Consider the following 22,116-nt stretch of genomic DNA (forward strand, 5'->3'; position numbering starts at 1 on the left):
GCTATATCACTATAAGAGGGTTTTGTCTCAGTTCTTGTATAACCTGTCTCTCTGAGTTAGATACATTTTTAAAAATCTGATGGTTGATATCACCCATGTTTTCTACTTCACGGAACACCACCTGCTCAAATGCATCAATCTCCGGTGAAAGTTGCGAGAGCATGGGTACAAAGGTAGATTTTGGGAGCAATACTTTGTCACCCTGATTAGTGGATCCTGGGGCTTCTTTGGCAGAAAAATACCTTCGAGTGTATTCTAAAGAATATAGCCAATTCACATTGCAATTGAAAAACATCTATCATATGCATTGGGGGAAAAACAATCTCACCCAGGCATAAAGCCAGTGGATACCTCGAGTTCAGGCAGTGACATCAGTGATTATGAGTCCAGACCAAGAGGGAGAGGTCAGGCTTCCTTTCAGGGACACCCACAAATGTTTCATCCTCCCCTATCAGGGCCAGGGTTTGGTTGGCCCTCAATGTACCCCCCATGCAGCCGTTCCAGTTCCACCACAACCTCTAGCCCTTTTCAGGGAGACAGCAGGGTGAAGGAAGAGTCAAACAAAGATCCAAAAAAGATCCAGTGGGAGGATCTCAATCAGAGGATTACATGGAGCAGGATATGGGACTTTATGCCCGGGACAAGCAAAGAAGGAGTATAATAATGAACATCACAGACATTGCCTTGTCTCCTCAGCAGGTGACTGTGTTAAACAAGAGATTGGGGGTTGTCCCAACAAATGTGGTAGATGTTTTTCACTGTGATGTGAATTGGTTGAATTTTTTAGCAAAAAATGCTTGAAGGTAATTTTCGCCAAAGAAGCCCTGGGATCCACTAATCAGTGTGACATGGAATTACGCCCCATCTTCTTTTGTACCCTTCCTCTCGCAACTTCCACCCGACATTGCAACATTTGAGCAGGTGGTGATCCACGAAGTAGAAAACATGGGTGATACCAAACATCAGATTTCTTTACATCTATTTAACTCCAAGAGACAGGCTATACAAGTGGAGTAAACTTATGACCTCAATATTTACCTCAGACTCCACCTATGTTTTCACAAGTTCATTTAGAGGTGCCTCACAATTTTTTTGTGTTTTTGTATGCAGAATTAATACGAGTGCATGGCATGATTTACTTTAAAAATATCAGATCACAAATTGTATGTTTGAATGTGTGGAGTGCATGCTTTCACCCTCTTGATGCATGTGATTGACAATGTTGTGTATTTGTTTTACAGAAGAACCCTGGGTTTAGGAATATAGGTGACAAGTAAGGTCACTGCATGATATTATCATTTCACAGTTCCCTACCGAACAGGATTGAGATTGACGATGACAGTGAATGTAGGGATCTTAGTCCTGAAGAAAGCCACCGACCCTAAGTGACGACTAACGATTGGCCGGAACATGCTTACAGACAGTTTGGAGAGACCATCTTATGGTGTTTTTGACACTACCTAGGAGACCCACAATAAATTAGATTTACTTATGAGTGGTAGTTTTAACCATACATTGAACCATTAATCACTTAAACTGCATTGTAAATGATAGTTAAAAAAACCAAAAATCATTGCTCCACCCCTTTTTTAATTCTTTTTTATAAATGCGTTTCTGTATTTTTCAAAAAGTAAGCAGATCTACATATCATACATAACAACAATACCCCGCAGAGAGTGAGACGAGCAAGGAACAATATCATAAGTCACTAAATGTGGTGCATCATATAATACATCAAAAACAACAACCTAATCGCATGCGTGCGTGGTTAACTCTGCCCATGCTCCGACCCTGTTGATGGTTACACAGGGTGTGTGGTAGAGGCCCTATGATAAAGCATGCCACTATTAGTGGGCGAGGGCACTTTTATCCTATAACATGGGAACCCAGAGAGGTTAATTTCCGAATCTTACCTCCTCAACATCTTGGTATGTGATAGAATTTAAAGAAGTAACCAGCTATTTTGAAATTTAACCAAATGTGAGACATTCCGGAATAATAAACTGAGAACTGGCTTGCAATCAGACACTACTCAATTGATAATGAACTGTTCTTTCCATTGTTTGTGAACGGTGGTATCCCGTGGAATATCTCTATTACCTCTACTTTTATTCCTTAGGGATTTCTATTTAAGAATAGAAAACTTTCATGGGCAACCCTTAATAGCTGTACTTTCTCTAGACCATGTTTTATATTATAAGGGGATCTTGGTAGGGCCAATACATTGAAAATAATTTAATCTGCTCTCTGAGCAGTGCAGTTATATCTTGTGTGACTATGTAGACATAGATGTTATGAATTACACTGCATGTGACCCCAGTAAGATGGAAGACCACCTGAGAACATTGAGCTGCCAACATAAATCCAATCGTCAATTGAAGAAGGCAACATCCATAGAGGATGGATAAAACCAACATGCTTCTAAAGGCAATATATAATGTCATATTCTAGTAACATATATAGTCAGAAGTCAGTATGGATTGTGAATGGGGCAAATGCTCTCCTGCTTCACATGGACCATTTGTCATTTAAATAGGATTGTGTATGATAGGAAATCCAGCTAATGGTGCACAAGTGCCTGTGAAATGTACACGTTTCTAGCCTCCCTAGTTGTGATTGAGAAATCCTCTGAAAAGTGTAGCGTATATACGAAGAAGTCCTATTTTTAGATCTGGTGTTGTTAGAACTGGCGATTTCTGGTTGGCTAAGGCTTGCGCCAAAGTCAGGCAGAAACCACCACTCTAGTCAGGGCAAGGAAGTTACACGCCAAAGCTAACCCCTGCTCACCCTCTTTGTAGCTTGGCACGAGCAGTCAGGCTTATCTCTGAGGCAAGGTGTAAAGCGTTTGCGCGCGCACCCAGCAACAACACCCAAGGCCCACCACAAAGGAAACTCCACACAAGGTATTCTTATAAAAATAACCTCTGTGTTACCAAAACACATTAGATAAAAACACACACTTTACAATGTGCCAACAGGCACGGGCAGAATTTACAAGGGATTATATGTACAGGGGACAGGGCCACATGGACCACTGTCGGGAATTAGCACTTTTAGAACCTAGCACAAAATATAAAATTACTGTAGCACAAAAATAACATGTATAGCACACAACCAGTAACTACTGGTAACAAGAAAGTACCACCTACGCAACCCTAACCACCTTAGGAGACTATCGCGCAGGGACTCAGAACCTCCCTGGTACCACCGGTACCAGGGGAACACAACCACCTACGTATCACAATACCTGTAGGGGTAAACGCACATTACACATAATGCATAAAACATTTAGAGGTGTAGAACATGGCACATGACGCGTAAACTCATTCAGAGGTGCCGGGCAGGTAAACACATGATGCATAAAACATTCAGCGGTGTTAGGAAGAAAAACACATGATGTATAAACTACATTCAGCGGTGTCATGAAAGAAAACACATGATGCATAAAACATTCAGCGGTGTTAGGAAGAAAAACACAATTGCGCAAGAACTCACATAAGCCACCACCTGTGGCAGTCCCTAGGCCAACCGGCCTTGTCGGGGCTAGGACACCCGGTGTCCAGCAGAGTCAGGACGCGCCTGCGCAAACCAGGGCGCACTGTACACAACCTAAACGTTGCAGCTGCCCACTAAGTGCTGGGCAGCTGGGGAAATGAGCCTGGGCACCACTGTGCCTTTTGAAATCAAATGACCCAATCTGCCGCACTTGGAGCCCCTCTGCTCTCAGCAATCTGCCCCCTTAACGTTGGAGCGCACCAGCGCTCTAAACAAACAATGCGCCGGTACAAGTAGGTGGGGGCCCCCTCTCTGGGGCCTGGGCAACTAAAAATCACCCCCCCGACGTTGGAGTCCTGCTCAGGACGTTGGAGCGGCCCACTGCCTTCCGGGGCCGCTCTGGTTGGCACAGTATGCCAGGCAACGTTGGAGCCTTCACGGGGCTCTGAACCACTGCCCCCAACCACGTGGGCGCGGCCCACTGCCTTCCGGGGCCGCCCGGTACTTTTAGCGCCTCGGTGCCTGGCTCAGGCACCACAGAAGTGCCCCTGCCATTGGAGACCCAGCGCGAGGCAGGGGAGGAACCCACGGGGACGGCCGCACTCACCTCTATGCTCACGAGGCGGCGTCTCCTTCCTCGGGTGTCTCCTCCGCGGCGCGGACCTTCCTTCCCCCCGGGCCCCCTCCTGGGACCCGGGACACGGATCGGAGCCGGCCGCTCCGGACTTGTCTCTTCTTCTTCCTCGTCCGGCGGTAGGAGCGCGGGGTAGGCTCCCGTCCGCTTCCTATTTAAGTCTCGCCCACGTCCGAAGAAGGCTGCCTGACTTCCTGGGTTTCGGCCCGGGCTGCAGCGGTGATTATTCCGGCCGTAAGAGGTGTAGGCTCCCTCGAAATAAACGCAAATAAGCGGGGTGGGCACCCGCCACAGGAACAATCGGCTAAGCGGGGTGGGCACCCGCCAACAAGCACCCAAATACGGGGTAGGCTCCCGTGACACCGGCAGCACACGGGGTGGGCACCCGTTGTCAGAAACCAAGCGCTTCCAGGCGCTGGAGGCTGTAGTCAAGCGCCAAGAAACACGCTCCTCGGCACTGGGGTCCCAAACAAAGCGCTCCTAGCGCTATAAGGCAAATACAAGCGCTCCCAGGCGCTTAGGGATAGCCAGTCCAGCCAAAAAGTCTTCAAAGAGCAGGGGGGCAAAGACTGGGCCCAGAGCCAGTTCACAGGGCCCTCCAGCAGGGAGGCAGTCCCCAGTGGCGGTCTCTCCTGGCGCCCAGCAGCAGCAGGCCCCCCCTTAAGTGGATCCTGCCAGAGAACAAATTGTAAGGGGACACAGCCCCTTTTTATACAGTAAAAGTCTTTGTCTGAAGGTGCAGGGAAGGGGCGAACCAGTTACAACAGGTTCCTGAGCACTTTGTTTTGCTCAGCCCCTCTCCCTATTCACTGGCAGGGCTAGGGTCATCAGACGCACCACAGGGGCCGGAGCCAGCATTGTGTGGGGAAAGCCCTGTCCTATTCAGGACCCAGGTGTACTCCTCCCCAGCCATCAGTATACTAAACTCCCCATTCACCACTGGGTGGCTCCTCCTGACTCTGGGGATTTCCCTAGTCCATCACATGACCTCCACCAGCCAATCGCCAGACAAGCCACACATTTCATACTGCACACCGAAGTGCCCACTTCCAGAAGTGGCACTTCCACACTAGGTACATGCACGCCGCACACATCATCGCGCAGCATTCAATCACACGAGTCCGCACATACCAAACTCGGGCCTGCACACCCCACGCATCAGGAACTACCAGGACACATACATTCCCCCATGCATTCCTATGGGAGGGCAGGCCAACCCCACAACACGCACGCACTTTACCCTGGGACACAGCGGTAAAGTGTGCAGAAACCAAATATCACTACATCAAGTCACCAATAAAAAGCAAAAAGTTTCGGGGTGAACCTGCCAGAAGGGCCGGGTCCAACAGGTGTTAGTTAAGCCGTTTGATTTTACTAAAATAACATGTAAAGTATACCTACTCAAAGAGGCTTTCGGTTGGCTCCCTTCCTCCGGTGGTCTCCTGCTGTGTTCTTTATATTTTGCTTCCACACATTACAGCATACAGCACGGGGCAATGGGTCAGCCTGCTTCAGCCACTGCCTAAATTCACTTTGAGTGACTGCATTTTGCTCTTTGACAAGAAGCATATCCACACACAATGCATTTTTTTTTAGTGGCAGATTTTAAGTATTTAAGTTAGTGTTGCCTTTGTGCTTAGAGCCTGATATGATAGCAGGATGCTTTTTTATTTCTTTTGATGTAAGCACACGGTACATTCCAGCTTCATCAGTTCCTGACTCCTCCTAATCCATTAGTAAATTCAGTGGCGTAGCTAGACCATTTGCCGCCCATGGTGGTCCCAGTGTTTGCTGCCCCGCGGCGGCCGTACGAGTGGGGGCTGGAGGTGCTGGTGGTCCCAGGGTTTGCCGGCTGCACGTAAGAGTGGTGGAGGCCGCTGCCCTCAAAACTTGTGCCACAAGGGGCAGACTGCTACGCCACTGAGTAAATTCCTTCTGGGCTGGCCTTTGTTTACCTGACCGCTGAGATGTCATATGTCACAGCATAGCTGATTGTATCCATTTGAAAATGTCCTTTATAAAGTATGCAATCAATAAAATGCATTATAACGGCACTCCTGTAGGTCACGTTATGATATATCTTAATTGAGGACTACATTTACACTTGTTAACCAATGTGGTCTATATGTCCTGCTTGTGTGGCTTTCTAGTTGGCTTTCAGTGCTCTTGTATGCTGTACTTATATAGATGAGGTTTTGTAAAAAAACATGACATTATAAAACTAATATTGCCAAAAGCCTAGTGGCCAGCACTAGTCCTGCTAGCTTTGAAAATGCGTGTTTAAAGCTAAATTGTCTTTTGGTGCATTTGTCTGCCATGCCCCAATTTCCTGAAATCTCTGAAAAAAAGACTTCCTTCTTTATCATTCATGTAATCATTGGTATTCCTTCTAGTTGTGGCCTGACCTATTTATAACCAAGTTCTTCCTGTTCAACACAGCCAACCACAGGTCTTGACTTGCGGTCCTCTGACACCCTCCATGGTTTGATGGCATGCACTGGCCTTCAGCACCACCTACCAATTGGGAAAAAAATAAAGGGATATCCTGAGAAGTCAACCAATCTCCTAAAGGAGTTCTGTATTCTTTGCATCCTGGACTAGGGTATGACAAATGTCTGACATGCTGTATGTGACATGTTTATTGACAGTGGCTGATCATTCCATTCTCACCATCCCTAGAAACGATTCAACTGTAAATTTACTACTTGACCCAATCTTCAATTTTATTATTCTCAGGGATGAGGCCTTCATCGAGGTGCTTTCTTAGTTGTAGGTAAAGCACTGCATTTTAATAAAAAATTCAAAGTTGCTAAAGCCCTCCTGCCATCGATTCAAAATAAAAAGAAATATGTATAAGTATAAATTATACACAGGAACAAAGCACGGTACCTGATCGCACGAGAACCTGAACTAAGGATGCCATAACAGGGATTGTCTTTAGTGAAAGACTTAAAACAGTTCAGATGGTTAGGCCAATATTCAGTCGTTGCAAAGGATGTGTGCCAGCAAGTGTCTAGAAGGATCTAGCTTCTGTGAGCTAATTGGAAAAATAGACGCAAATCATGCAATACTCAAGCTTTTTACCTCTTTTGTCAGATCATACACCAGTTTGTGTAGTAGTGGTGTACAGTCAACTCTTAAAGTGTAGTTGCCTGAAAGAAAATATAGTTTTTTTAAGTTTAGACATGTACTTATCATTGCACGCAATTTAAAAATATCTTTTGAAACAGTTAGTGAAAATGATAGGATGGCATTTTGTACTCCAGGATACTCAGATGCAAGACATATACAACTATAACTTTTTGCAGTAAAACCGCTGTTTGATACATATTTTTACACAAATATGTACACTTATCCGTGGCTTAGTAACAACAGGAATATTTAGCGAGATGTACTGTGCGATATCTTGGAGAGCAAGAGCCAAGCGCAATTTCTCTACGTCATTTGCAACCTCAAATTGGAAACAAAACACTTTGCAAATGTCCATTTCACATCTATTCCTAACCCACAATAAATGCACCCATTAACAAGCAAGGTAAAGGGTAGAGAACAGAGTCATAAGTAAGTTACATATAACACAAGGACTTGACAATATTTAGGAATGAAATTTCACTACTCTATCAGAAGGTTAATTAAAGCTCTGGAAACCGGATTCATCACATTTGACTGACCAAGCCCTTGGCAAATACACAGAACAATGCCATTTTAAAGTACCTGGTGTACAGTGTCATTCTCTTCCCCCTGCTTGTTCCCCCCCCCCCCCCCCCCCCCTTTGAAAAACAAAGCTGGCCATCTAACACTTTCTGCTCACGGTCATATGCCTCACTCCTTGAAAAAACATCATAAAACATCTCAGGCACATTTGTGACCCGCAGTTTCCCAACCTGGGGTGACTAATCCGGGATGTGTAGATTTGGTAATCTAAAATCCAGAAACACCAGTCCCCGTTTCACAGTGTACAGACCTGAAGCCGGTGTAACTGTGGGCAGAGGCAAAGCCCGCCCAAAGCACCATAGGAGCCTGTGTCAAATGTAAAGGAAAGGGATCCATTATTTGGTCGGGAAGGAAGAATGACATGCGGAAAAGGACCAGGCATCCCCAGGTTCCAGGTGGAAAAACTTGCAGTGTCCATTATTTGGTGCACTCCTAGCAACTGCAATTGGAGATCCTGCCCCTGATGTCCCAGCACCAAACAACTGATAACTTGTTATGAGGCTCTCAATGTTCTTCCTCTTTCCTTCAGCCCCACCAATCTCCCCCCTGCATCCACATACAAACTTAGAAAATAAATATGCAATCACTCAATCTTCTGCCATTACCATCACTTCTCTCTCAGTCTCAATAACCAATTGCTCTTGTAATCCTACTCAATAAACATGTGCTAGCCACGGCACTCGCTCAATTGCTACCCAGCCCAGACATACCTAATCTGCTTACCTCGCATCTTCTTCTCCTCTATAGCCCTTGAGGTTGTGAAGAGAGCTAGTATGAGGTGAAAGACCACGCTCTCCTCGCTTCGTTTGGACCTGTAACAACTCATGGAAAGGCAGTTGGGGGGAAGCAGCTCTAGAGCACATACCACTTCTCTACACTCCTTGAGTCTGTACATAAGTGTGAGAGGCAAGGATAGGCACATAGGAGGTAGGAGTGGCTCTGCAGCACTAACTACCCTGCAGGCAGCTCAGGTCTACAGGCATTAAGGGGATGTGGAACAAATGCTGACCACCGCAGAAGCCTATTCCCCACATGCCTTGGTTCTGAGGAGGCTACATGCCTGGAGAGCCACATATCCTCTGCTTCCCATAGTTCAGGTGGGGAAGCCTAGCAAAGCAGCTGCAGGCTCTATGGCATCCTCGCAAGGTGTAATAAATGCGGTTATATAGGGGTTACCAATACCACTACTGTATATAATCACGATCGATTGAAGTCATTCACAACACACAAAACCCTTGGACTCCTTTAAACACTTAACAGAAAAAAATCAGTTTACGTGAATGACGCGAACAACCTAACAACAGGCACACTTGTGGCGATACCAGGTAGTACTGGGTACAACGGCCTGCAGCGTCCCTTCTTCACTGGACTCATTATCCGGGTAATAATTGGGTAGATTTCACAGAGCCATGCCTTTCTGTGATGCTGGGTCTAACACAAAATAATAGGAGATCATGTGGACATGAGAAGAGAACAGCAGGGTGGTTCCCATGCAACAAAGATTGCCAACTAAACAACACCCATTTGCTGACTCAGCTGTATTATGATTGCTCATGCAGCAAAACAAGTTATGTGAATGTGGTGGCACAGCCAGCCTCTGAGCACTGCACCGTCAATAACAAATGTCATTTTCTAGGTAACTGCAAGTACTTGAATATCATCAGTGGCAGGAAGGAAAGAACATATTTAAAAGCAGAAAGAAAACCCAAAAGTTGCCAGTTTTTAATGAAAGGATCGGTGACTATACCTTAACTTTGCAGCTATATGCAGTGGTGCAGTACAGTGCAGAATCCAACACCTTATAACAAGCTGCCTCCTGCTTTACAAAGATGGCAAAACTACACTCTGCAAGTGTAACAGTGTAACAATAGTGCGTGACACAGAACAGTTATTTTCCAATGTGACGGTGGTGAGTGATAAAGATAGTGAAAGGTTTGAATACAGACCATTATTCCTGGAAAAGGAAGCACACGCCCATCCATTATGTGGAAAGACCAGTCACATGGGCTGCGTAGCAAAAGAGCGAGCCCGGTGGCTAGCACATGTTTATTAAGGAGGACTTCCAGAACACTTGGTTATTGGGCTGATAATCCTACAGATTATCCATTTTGACAACACAGAGATTTTTAGAAAGTGGCATAGAGTAGTAGGTATAAGTCCTACACATTACTGCTTCTTTCCAATGACTGAAATGGAGTGCTGCCCCCTGCACCGACTGACGTGTGTACTCAAGAAATTGTGGTGTACCCCAATATATTAAATCATCACTGCTGCAAGATGGCCAACAAAGAGGACACTGAAGCGAACTCTTAAGCCAAGGATCAAGCGCATCATAAATTCCTGACTTGCTTAAGCCATCCGGCGCTGTAAACCTTCATGCTTGAAGACGAGACGAGATAACGAGGACCACTGTCAGCCATCACAGAAACTTCGGTGTAGCTTACTTTATAATCTTAGTTCAGGTCTGTCTGATGGTCATAGATCTCGAGCCTCAATGAGATGAAAGTCTCCCAGGCCACAATGTTCTGGTACCATACTAATGGACATTTTGTTTTGACTCATTTGCGAAGCGGTCACTGCAAAATGGATCCACTCAAAGTGCACTTCCACAATCAATGATCTCTGCAGCAAGTATTCCACAAGACCCCATATGCACTGCCCATACACATACCCCTTCTGTATTTCTCATAACTAAGGCCCCATTCACCTGTTAGAAAGGTTTACTCCAATCCACTGTACCCATCCCTTAGCCAATTTACAATGATCTTACGCTAATACTGGATTCCACTTTCTTGGACTTGTTCAATAACATTCCGAAGCTGGCGTTTTACTCTTACTACCTCAGGTGAATTTGCACCCCTGCTACCTTATGCCTAATGCACGGATCACTCTTATTAACCACTCTGTACAGACTTAATTGCTAGCATTACTCTGCAAGTAGAGCTCTCTATATTTTGAGAGCTATGTAATGTCGGTGACATCTGCACAGAAACAGGTTATCTGTTATTTTTGTAACAAAATCCTCAAGGTTTTATAAGCTCGGGAAAAAGCAAGATACAAATATAGCATGAATAAATCCGACAGGAAGCTTATATGTAGTAAGAGAAAAAGCATTAGGGTAATTTTTAAGATATGATAATGTGAAGTTTCAGACCATGTTTGGGAGGGGAGGGCCACAGCGCCGACCAGGGCTACTGGGCCCCAACTACAGTTGAGATCGCTTTTCACTGGTGTCCTAGGGCCAGTCCTACTATTTATTTTTCTGGCTTTATGTAGGGCAAACTTGGACCAAGGGCATCAGAGTGCTTCACAAGAGAAATATGGTTAACAATCAACATGAAAAATAACAGAAACGCAACAAAGACAATGCACTGATCCAGTAGTTTGAATCAGGGGAGAAAGGTCAGGCAGCTTGGATAGATTGGGGATGCGGAGAAGTGATCATAGCCTACTCCAAAGTCTCTCTCAAAGTGGAAGATTTTAAGATCCTTTTTAAATGCAGCAAAACTCAAGCTTGGGAGAAGAGCTGGTGTTAGGGAGTTCCAGAGCACTGCCAGAGAATCTGTATATCCTAAAAGGGTCTTGTTTGAATGTTGGAGGTTCCAGCAGGAAGGCTTCAACATTTATCAATCCCCATTGAGCGCCAAAGATTTTCAGTGTTTCAACCAAGAAGGATGCTGCGGATAGCAATGATCAATAAAGTGCCCCACCAAACTCGGTTAACAAAGGTTCATTGCAAATGTCTCAGGCGTATGGAACAACCTGATGCGGTGCACACTCAGCATTACCAAGTGTGGGAGTGCGGATGGATGGGGCCTGGGACGAGCTGTTGCACTCACTGGGGCAACATAGCCTCCTTCTCTCAATGGTCAGCCTACTGGCACAGCAGGTGTCCAATGAAGAACACCTGAAGTTGTATGCTTCAGTGGTTGTGGTGAAGGGATCTTGCTCCTTAAGTCTGTTGCACCAATTTAATCGCTGAAATGCAACAAAGGTAGAAGCAGAACAGGAAGTCTACATCTTTCTCTACAGCGGCCTTCAAATTGAGAAGTTTTTACTTAACAGTTGACAAAGGCGAGTCGGACATGACCGATCAGAATAAGCAGAAATGACCACGGTATCCTGGGCCCTTCATAGGTCTTCTTTGCACTCTCACATGTTTCCTCTGCTTACTTTATGTCACTCCCCACTCCATGCCAGGCAGTTGGATTTTCTTCCAGAGGCAGGCAGACTCCTGTGGGATAAGGCTCTCTCGTCTCCACGTTCAGCAGGCAGGCAGGCAGGCAGGCAGGCACCTGCCAGAGCAACTGGCAGGCCCACAGCTTCTTACAGCAAGACTTACAGAAATGAAGTACTATCCAAACACCTTTGGAGACACTCAAGGAACACGGCGGCTATTCTTCCAAGACAGTGAAGCAGCTTGAACTAGAACAAAGCAGGGATTTTGGGACCCACGTTAAAATGGTATTTTCAGACAGGGAACGTAGCTGCACTTTGTGTTTAGAAACTTGTTTAGCCTACTTTCTTTTTGTAGTCCCTATTTCCTCTGAAGCACAGACATGTTATTTGTTCAAGGAGATGGTTACTCACAGCATGTAATGATGATACTGGCTCCAAGCAGGAGCAAGTGTGAAGCACTGCACCTGGCTCTAATGAGCCTTTTGGGATGGGTCACTCTAAGTAAAATAAAGTACTATGTCTTTTTACCATGAAACGTCTCTTTCACTAGCAAATGTCTCTGCTGATTGGTTCCATACTACTCAGGAAGGACTTACCAAAATACCATGCTGAAAAGGTCACCAAGGATTTCTAAACGCAGTCCTGTGTCCATCCCTACTCACTTTTTCTGAATAAAGGCAGTACACTTCCAATCTCTGTGGGCTGTTTTCAACCTCTTTTTTGTGACACATCGGACCAGGGACAATCCAAAATGTAGCCCACTGCTAACAGCATACATACATTCTCGTAAACAACATGGAGTCCTGAGACCATACCCCATGCATGCACATATGCTCAACATTTACACACAGATGTCTTTACAGGGCCTAACCATGACGAATTAGTGGAACTTTACTTTACTCATGCTCTTCCATAAACAGGTAAAAATGACTGTTCAGCTATTGATCACTAAGAGAATGTTACACTGCCACCAGCACTGACTGGGCATGGCCAGAAAACCACATTCAGAGACAATGCTAAAAGCAGTAGAAAAGAGTATGTAATATGGAGGAGTGGATTCGAGTTCACAACACCCTGATAGATCCTTTCTGGTTCCAGGGATTTCCAAAAAGTTTAAAATAATTAATGTAGCAAGCATTTTCAATGGCCACGCCTTATGCTAGGAATGTATTCAAATTGAATTGATTGGGTCAAACTGAATAAATGAAGCCTTGCCTCTTGTAAAAACAACCTTGTTGGAAACAACATCAGTAAAACAAATTATAATAAATCCTGAGGTTATAAGTACATTTCACCAATGTTTAAATACTTAAACATTCAGGCAGTACATGTAAAAGCTCAGTATGTGACTGGTATAATTCAGAGTGCAAAAGGATCGAACGTTCTTCAATAGGATGGCTTGAGGTGAATACCAATTAAGTCTACTAAAACAAGTTACTTTTCAGAACAGAAAAGAGCACATAAAATTAGTTAGAATGAAGAAACCCAACAATGTGGACAGGGCTTGGTTCCACCTAAATGATCATCTTTGGGTATAGATTCTGAATTTTTCCAGAGGTCGGTTATGATGGAGACATGGTCCACTAGGAACTGATGCTTGAGTAGATGAGTGAACAACGTTACATTCAAGATATTTTAAAGCAACTTCTGATGAATGATCTAGCCATGTTGGCCTTATTCTGCTGTCTTGAATATTACCTACGACGTGTACCCCTTCACGGTTCAAGAGTATGAGCTTGCTTTTAAGGTCTCAATCTCTAAACAAGCATTGGCATAGCCAATAGGTCACGCCTTTGAGACCTTATAAATGTTTAGCCAAGCAGTACATTCTCCTGACATCAAAGTTTGTGGTAAATCATCTATGATATACTGGCTCTATTACTACCAGGAATTAAAGTCATTTGCCAGTGTTGGCATGTGTAGTCTATGGCACTGGTATCCTGCCATTGTCAAGTCATTAAAGACCTCAAATTGAGTACCAAACACAGTCTAAGGTAAAATATAATTTTTCTATCAGTCATTAATGCCCTTTTATAATTGTGGCATTTGCAATGAATTGCAGGGGTGACCTTCCATATGGCCATGCCCTTTACAATGCCAGCCACATAGTTTCTGTGTGCTTTGAACGTAATACGTTTGGCCACTGGCAACCCATGAAGTTTCATAATGTCTTCCGCAACTGATTGATATTTTGATAAGTTCAGTATGAGCCTGGCAGCTGCATCTGAAGTTTTTTCAGATGTTATTTCTGTAATTCGAGATAAAGGCCATTACAATAGTCTAGTTTTGATAGTACTAGTGTGGTTACCACCGTCCTCCTGGAATCTGTGGAAATATAGGGCAAGATCTTCTTCAATTTCCTTATGAAGTAAGATGTAGCTGAAACTGTGGCATTGGTGTGCTGGAAGAATGTGAGTTTATTGTCAATCAGAACCCCATGGTTCTTTGCCTTTGTTACCGGTTTTGGAGGTTCTCCCATTTCGGCTGGCCACCATAATCCATCCTATCTTGGATGAAGGTTGCTGAAGATCACTACTTCAGTTTTATCTGAATTCAATTTGAAGCATTGTCTTCCCATCCAACTACTGATTTCCCTCATGCAGTTCTGAAACTGCATAGCAGGGGAAGCTTGATTTTTATGCGCCGCAATCACAATCTGAGTGTTGTCGGCATATGATGTTAAATTAAAACCGAAGTGTTGGATTAACGGAGCCAATTCCGACACATAAATGTTGAATAAGGATGGGCTCAGGGACGAACCCTGCGGGACCCCACATGAAAGTATGTATAGGGTTGCTTTAAACTTATCCAGGGTCACGGTCTGTCTTCTATTCTGAAGAAAAGATTAAAATAGAGACAGAGCATGGTCCTTTACCCCCAGTTTTTCCAGACGCTGTAGCAGGGTGTCATGATGGACGGTATCGAAGGCCGCTGATAGATCCAGGAGAATCAGAACAGCCACACCTCCTTTATCCATTACTGCTCTGACCTCCTCAGTGGCCTTGATTAGTGCCGTATTCGCACTATGTCCTGGGCGGAAGCCAAACTGGGAGGGATCTAGTAGATCGTTTTCTTGAATGAATTCAGTTAACTGGCTATTCATAATTTTTTCCACTGTTTTTGCTGGGAAGGGCAGCCTGGCAATCGGGCAGTAGTTACTTGTTACTGATGTGTCCAGATTTACTTTCTTTATTAGTGGAAGAATGACTGCATCTTTCCAAATACCCGGGAAGATGCCAGAGGAGAACATGTTGTTTAATATTTTTGTCAGTGTTGGGCTCACCTCCCTTGCAATGTTCCTCAGAACTGCAGGAGGGCAGGGGTCCAATGGAGAACCCGATTCGATTTCCTGAATTCGTTTTTCCACAAGCTCACTAGATAGCTGTGAGAAATTTAGAAAAACATTTGCTCCTGTCTCTGTGCTTAGGGGGTCCTTGGCTGACTTGGTGGAGGTGGTAGTTTTAAAAATGTTATATATGTCATTCACTTTGTTCCTGGACGCACTGCAAAAATTATCACATAGGAGTTGACTACTCTGTAGTTTTTGCTGGATGCGGTGGTGAGCTTTTCTGCTACCCCAAAGAGTTCTTTGGCAGAACTTTTGGCTTGCTCGATCTGACGGGTGAAAAACGTCCCTTTTTCAGTAAACAACAGGGATTTGTAATTGGCTAATGCAGGTTTGTAATTATTTTTGTCTGCTGCCTCATTTTTCATTCTCCATCGCCTTTCTAGTCTGTGACCTCTTTTTTCTCTTGGCGCAGATCTTCAGTGTACCAAGGGGCTGATGGTTGACAGCGGTTCCCTGAATTTTTACAAGTAGGCACTGTAGCCCTAAAAAGGCATCATTAAGCCAGTTTGTGTATTCCTCAGCTCCCTGGTCCGCATGCGAACTCAAGGTCGGCCGTGTATGCTCTAGTTGAATTTCCAGCATATTTTTATCTATCGTATTCCCGGCTTTATAGGTACTTTGCTGTGTTTTTGAAGCACTAGCCTCTAATGTTGTAGGAGCTGTATAATCAAATAGGATTAATGAGTGATCAGACCATACAAAAGGATAGATATCCTTGATTGCCAGACCTAATAATGAGGAGAATATATCATCGAGTGTGTGTCCAGCCTCATGGGTGAGTTTGTGTACCATCTGTGTTAATCCTAGTGAACCTGGAGTTTCCACAAGTCTGGCTGTATCTTTATCTAACAGCTCCTCGAGGTATATATTAAAATTGCCCGGGATCGTGAACTCTTTTGTGGAGAGGCAAGGTTCCAGTAGTGAATCTAAGTTCCCAGTGAAATTGGCTCTGGGGTCTGGGGGGCGGTACACCAGCATGCCCTTGATGTTTTTTTTGTTTAATATTCCAACGCAAAATAGAGCCCTTCATAGTGGGGGTCTGAGGCTGGGGAAAAGGTGCCTCTGAAATGTTACGGTATATGACCACCAGCACTCCTCCTCTCTTGATTGGTCTATCCAATCTGTGGGACAGCGACCACAAAGTCAGGGTTTGACACCGAGTCTGCCCATGTTTCAGTAAGAAATAGCATATCCAATTTGTATTGCAGGATAGTATCTGCTATTTCATATTTATGTTTGGAGATTGACCTTACATTAATTAAGCCACAGGGTATCTCTGCCCATCTTTGGATGCCTGGCTGACTATTTTTCCGCTTGGTATAATTGTTTGTTGGGCCGGGAGTGAGAAACCACACTTACATGTGAACTGACTTGCACAGGATCATTATCTAGGATACATCTTTTGCAATCTGTGCCAGAACATGGGTTGTATATATCACAAAGGTCTTTACCTGTATATTGCAATGGGTTGGGCTTCACTGGACGAGAGTTCCGGACCTTCTGGATGGTCCAGGCGCAGACAGGGCACAGAAGGGCTTGCTTTAGGCGCGCCAGTGGCGCGCCCACTGCGTGTCAGCTTCATGTGTTTTTTAAATAGTGTGATGGGGGAAAACTAGTCCGCTCACCACCGGAAGTTGCAAAGTAAATACTGCAAGCCTATCGGAAATCTCCTAGTGATCACAGCTACTCTCCGTTCAATTTACACTCAGCCACGACGGACCAGGGTGTGATGGGAAAAGGCAGCGAGGTAGGGCAATGTGCAAATGAGCAATAAAATGTTTTCTTACATTACAATAATTAAAAGATCTAAAAACGGAATGTGCAGTAGCCTAGAATAGAACAAAGGTAACGTAGCGTGATAACTGAGAGCTAAAAACGCAAAACAGTTAAAAAACAATGCGCTTTTAAATGAGTAAGAGGACCGTCCGCAGGGCTTACTTGATCCGCTGCGCATCCGCTTCATGTGGAACAAATCAAAACATTCACCCCCAGTCAAGAGATATGGGTTAAATCCATCCTTCTTTTTCTCACCATGCCCCCCCCCCTCAGTTTAGACCTGGCCATATGCAAATCAGTCTTGACCCTCTGCCTCATGGGAACAGTCCAGCCCGAACTGCCAAGCCAGGTCCTCCCTGGACCGGAAACAAGCATCCTAGGACCGGTTTCAGAGTTTCACCCCTCACCAGCCAGGATAGCTTGATTTCAGTGGCACAGTGAGTCCTGGACCCACGTCTGTGCATACCCTGCGCACTTAGGGCGAGAAAGCAAAAGACACACAATTGATGGACAGAATGCAGAACAAATCAAAACATTCACCCTCCAGTCAAGAGATCTGGGTTAAATCCATCATTCTTTTGCCCACCATGCCTTGACCCTGTGCCTCATGGGAACACCGTCCATCATCTCCTTGTGTTTCCTTTGTTTGCACTCCGTCCATCATCTCCTTGTGTTTGCTCTGTTCGCCCTAAGTTACGCAGGGTATGCACAGACGTGGGTCCCACTGCTCACTTTGCCATTGGATTCAAGCTAGCCTGGCTGATGAGGGCTGTTAGCCTGAAACCGGTCCCAAGATGCTTGTCTCCGGTCCAGGGAAGACATGGCTTGTAGTTCGGGCTGGACTGTGCCCATGAGACACAGGGTCTCGACTGATTTGCATATAGCTGTGTCTGAACTGAGGTGGCGAAGTGAGCTAAAGAACGATGATGGATTCAACCCAGATCTGTGACTTGGGGTGAGTGTCTGAAAAGTTTCAGCGCTCTGTCCATCATGTTCTTGTGTTTACTTATCAATCCAATGAGCATAATGTTGTCACTCACAGTGAAGTCAGTCAATGGCTGATATGAGCAGACCAACTCACGCTGGTGCTATGGTGGGCGGAAGGAAAGTTTGAATGACACAATAACAGACGAATAGGTGAAGAGGAGTGGCTGAAAAGCCCTGTAAGTAAAAATAGTATACATGTAATTTGAGTAAAATCAAAGAGGTCTTGGATAATAAAAGGACTTTACAAGTTAGTACAGGATTCTGTGACATTCCTACAGAATTCGTCCTACAACCCCTTATCTTCTGTATGACCTTGGCACTCCTCAGTGGTTTGTGAAATTTTAATGCCATAATTAAGGATGTTATCCCATGTGAAAAGCAAAATGTTATACGCAGTAGAAACAACAGTTGAAATAGCACAGAAGATTCAGAACAACCGATGCTAACAAATCGATTGATTGCTTGATCAGGATACAAAAATCATGTTCTGAAGAAGAAAAAAAAGTAAGCTATTTGAAAGCCCAATTAGTTAATATTAAAAAGAGGGCAAGTTGCTGGACGCAATGAATATTAATCAAGTTAGTTTTTATCTTAGGAGAACATCATTCATTCACAGCACACTTCAAGAATTAAATATCTATGGTGTTCCGAACATAGTTGTTAGTACCTTCTATAGCAGAGTCAGTGTTGATGTAAGCAACCCCTCGATCCTGGAGGACTTTAGCTTTTTCCTGTTAATAAAAACAAGTTTAACATTTTTAGTACTATACAACTGTTACGGTTTGATGTTTTTGCCATGAAAAGGTAAACATTAATTAGAACATTGGAATGTTGGGAGCTCTGTTAAAAACAATGGAGTACAACAGGCTTTTAATGGCCGGTAGAAGCCCGGTGCAGCAACATTCCAATTATGTTGTGCACAGCTCTTGCTGAGAACCAAGGCCTCACAGAGACTGTGGGGATTTCAACCCCCTCAGGCCTTTGCATTACAAATTAGAACTTTATGCTGTCCCGGGCAGAATGTTAAATAGCGTTAGAGCCCTCCGTTGTGGGCTCTACTGGCCGTTAAATGCCCGCTCCCTTGTTAAAGGCCCTCACCTTAAGGCTACATTATAACATAATAATGCTGGGAGCTCCATTGAAGACAATGGAGTGGTTCAGGGACAATAATGTTTGGTTTAAGCCTTCTGCTCCAACATTTCAAAGCTTGTCTTTCTGTTTCCTACTTTTTAATTTAGGAGATTCCACTGTTAGCGAGTGGAATGTTCGAATAGTCTTCCAGCCTTTCTGCCTCAGGCTATACCAGTTGTTATTTGCCCAATCATTACAGGCCCTCGCCTGTGGCTCAGACCTATAACTCTGTGTGGAGAAGGAGGAGACGGATACATCCACTTAACATTCCATCATCTCTGCATTATATGTTCAGACATAACATCTGAACATCACACTTTGGTTAAAGACCTTTTTTTTAGTTTAAAGAGCTTTATTGAAGTAAATAAGAACAAAAGGTACAACATTACAACGATTATAGGAAAATTACAAAAGATAGTTTACAATATGTATGTCCATAGTAAAATGAAAACCTGATATATTTACTATTGTCAAAAAGAAAAACTAGGAACAGTAATACATAATTAGGTACCTTAGTAAATTAGCATTTTACATTTTATAAACAAAGAGAGAAAAGAGAGAAGAAAAGAAAGAGAAAGAAATCAACATCCATACCAAATATACATAATAAGCAAATCCAATAATGGGCATTGTAAAAGTTCAGATAAAGTGATAATAATATAATATCCTAATATGAACATTATAAAAAGAACAAATCACAATACTCATGGTGGCTAAAAAACAAAAGTACTGTCTTTATTACACATTACATGTGAGGATAAATAGTTGGTGAGTGGAGACCAAAAGGCTTCCTCTCGAAGAAGTTGGTGAGAGGTAATGGCAGAAGCTCTATCCAGCCTATGATGATATCAGAGACCTTTAAGGACTTGTACAGCCCTCAGCCACAGAATATAAGGCTATATAATAAAAGCCCTCACCCTTGATATAGGTCTTTGCCAATGGCTCAGACATATCACTCGGTTTTGTGGTCTTTTAAGAACCGTTATTGTCTTTGGCAGAATGCTATATTGCTTAAGCGAGTGTTTAACATGACATATGTGGATGAGATGTTTGGATTCATCCTCAAGAGACAGATGGTACACATTTCATGCACAAACATATCTGGATTTTGTGCCTGGTGAACTACTTCATACTATAGTAGGGTGGGATGAGATTCAGAGATACAGAGAAACAATACACAAAATGCATGCAAAGACAAGTGAAATGATTTTCCTACGGAAATGAAACATTTTCAACGCATACAAAAAATGATTCGTTTTTAGTTTTTTTTACATCATACTTACAAAATAAATTCCAAGAGGCAAGATAAAAGAATAAAGACAGTTATTCTATAATATACAAGTTCCTTACATAAAATACTATTAGCGTTTACGATAACACTGGTATTTGTATTACACAAACCCGGATGCAGCTGCAACTTCATAACACTTCCTAAACCCACAATGTTGACTAACACTGGATATTTCAGGCTGTTTATAGATCATTAAGCCTTGGTTTCTTATTTTATTATCCATAGGAACTCAGCTTCCTTCGTGCGATGATTTACAAACTAAATAAACCAGACTACCACTCGGGTGCATTCACTCCATCTAGTGAAAGGCAAGTACTGTCTCTGCCCAGTAGATGGCGATAGAAAGCAGTAAAGAAAATCAAAAACTTTACTCAAGTACTGCCATGAAGAAGTTTGAATGAAAATCACGAAAGACGCGGCAGGCAAGGTCTATAAAATCAATGAATTAGAATCTATTAATAATGAGTCGATCTCAGGCAATCAGGAGAGTATTAATTTGCCACTTCTCCGTAGAATGCAAGAGCTTGACATATTAACTTAAATCACATATTTAGCTGCACAGTTTTTGAGGGGAAAGTTTCATAGCACAATTGTTGCACTGACCGTAAGTAACCTCGTTAATTTTCAGAATGAATAGCAAGCTTTGTAGGGGCGGGGTGCTCTGGGTTTTGGCAGAGGGGCAGAAGCAGAGCAGACTGTCACTCGTGTGACTAAATTTCAGAACTTTCCACCCGTGCACGGGGATTCCCCTTGGCTTTGGCACCAAGCCTGACGTCTCGGGCGTATGCGCGCGATTTGCAGGCCGGCGACTGCCTGGCTACCGCATCAGAGAGCTAAAAAAGTGCAAGTCAATTCAATTTTGAACTTGTAAAGAAAAGCTGTGTAAATGTTTTTCAAGATATGGTCAACTGCACGCAATGTTTGAGGTAATACACAGAAAACAAGCACTGACAAAGCCAATAGGTCTTGCTTATACAAGAGCTATTGACTTTGGCATTGCGGTTTGGGGGGACCCAGGGTTGCAGGGCGCGAGCCAGGTCTCCCCCTGGGTGGCTTCGCACAATGGAGCGGCCACCCAGGTGCAGGTTAGGGGATTTGATTAGGTGGGCGCGCGGCGCGGGGAAAGTGATAAGTAGGGGGAGGCAAGGGCGGGAAAATCACTGGGCCCTCGGGAGCGGGGAGGAGGGGCTGGTTTGCACTTTTTGTCCATTTTGCCATACCGTAGGCCTGCGTCGGAAGGATGTCGTCACAGGAGGCGGTGCAGGAGGCGGTCCGGGTGCTCTGCGAAGCAGGCAGAAGCGACCTGCTGAAGCCGGGAGTTGCTGGACAGGCATGGGTGGGCCTCACTCGTGCCCCGCGGAAGGCCAGCAGTGGGGTTGTGAAGGCGGTGGCGGCCTGCTTATCCCCGGGGCCAGCAGCAGTTCTTGAGGTCCCGCAGGGTCCGGAGGTGGGACTGGAACCGGCCCGTTTTGAGGGTGAGGAGGCGCAGGCTGGCCCTTCCGACGAGGTGTCCGCATTGCTGAAGGTACGTGCGCCCGCCTGCTTTGCTGTGGCCGGGAG

General features: G+C 44.4%; 1 protein-coding gene across 4 annotated transcripts in view; it reads right to left on the reverse strand.

Moving 5' to 3' along the window:
* The window catches only part of LOC146805832 (N-acetylated-alpha-linked acidic dipeptidase 2-like), a 768,743-nt gene that overhangs the window by 87,463 nt on the left and 659,164 nt on the right, over nucleotides 1-22,116 (reverse strand). For all 4 annotated transcript variants that reach the window (XM_085623135.1, XM_085623133.1, XM_085623136.1 and 1 more), the window contains 2 exons: nucleotides 18,802-18,865; nucleotides 7,214-7,281 (listed from right to left, as the gene is read on the reverse strand). In XM_085623135.1, coding sequence (XP_085479261.1) covers nucleotides 7,214-7,281; nucleotides 18,802-18,865 — 132 coding nt within the window. The remainder of the gene's footprint in view (nucleotides 1-7,213; nucleotides 7,282-18,801; nucleotides 18,866-22,116) is intronic.

This window comes from Triturus cristatus, chromosome 8 (assembly GCF_964204655.1).
Source record: "Triturus cristatus chromosome 8, aTriCri1.1, whole genome shotgun sequence".
NCBI lineage: Eukaryota > Metazoa > Chordata > Amphibia > Caudata > Salamandridae > Triturus > Triturus cristatus.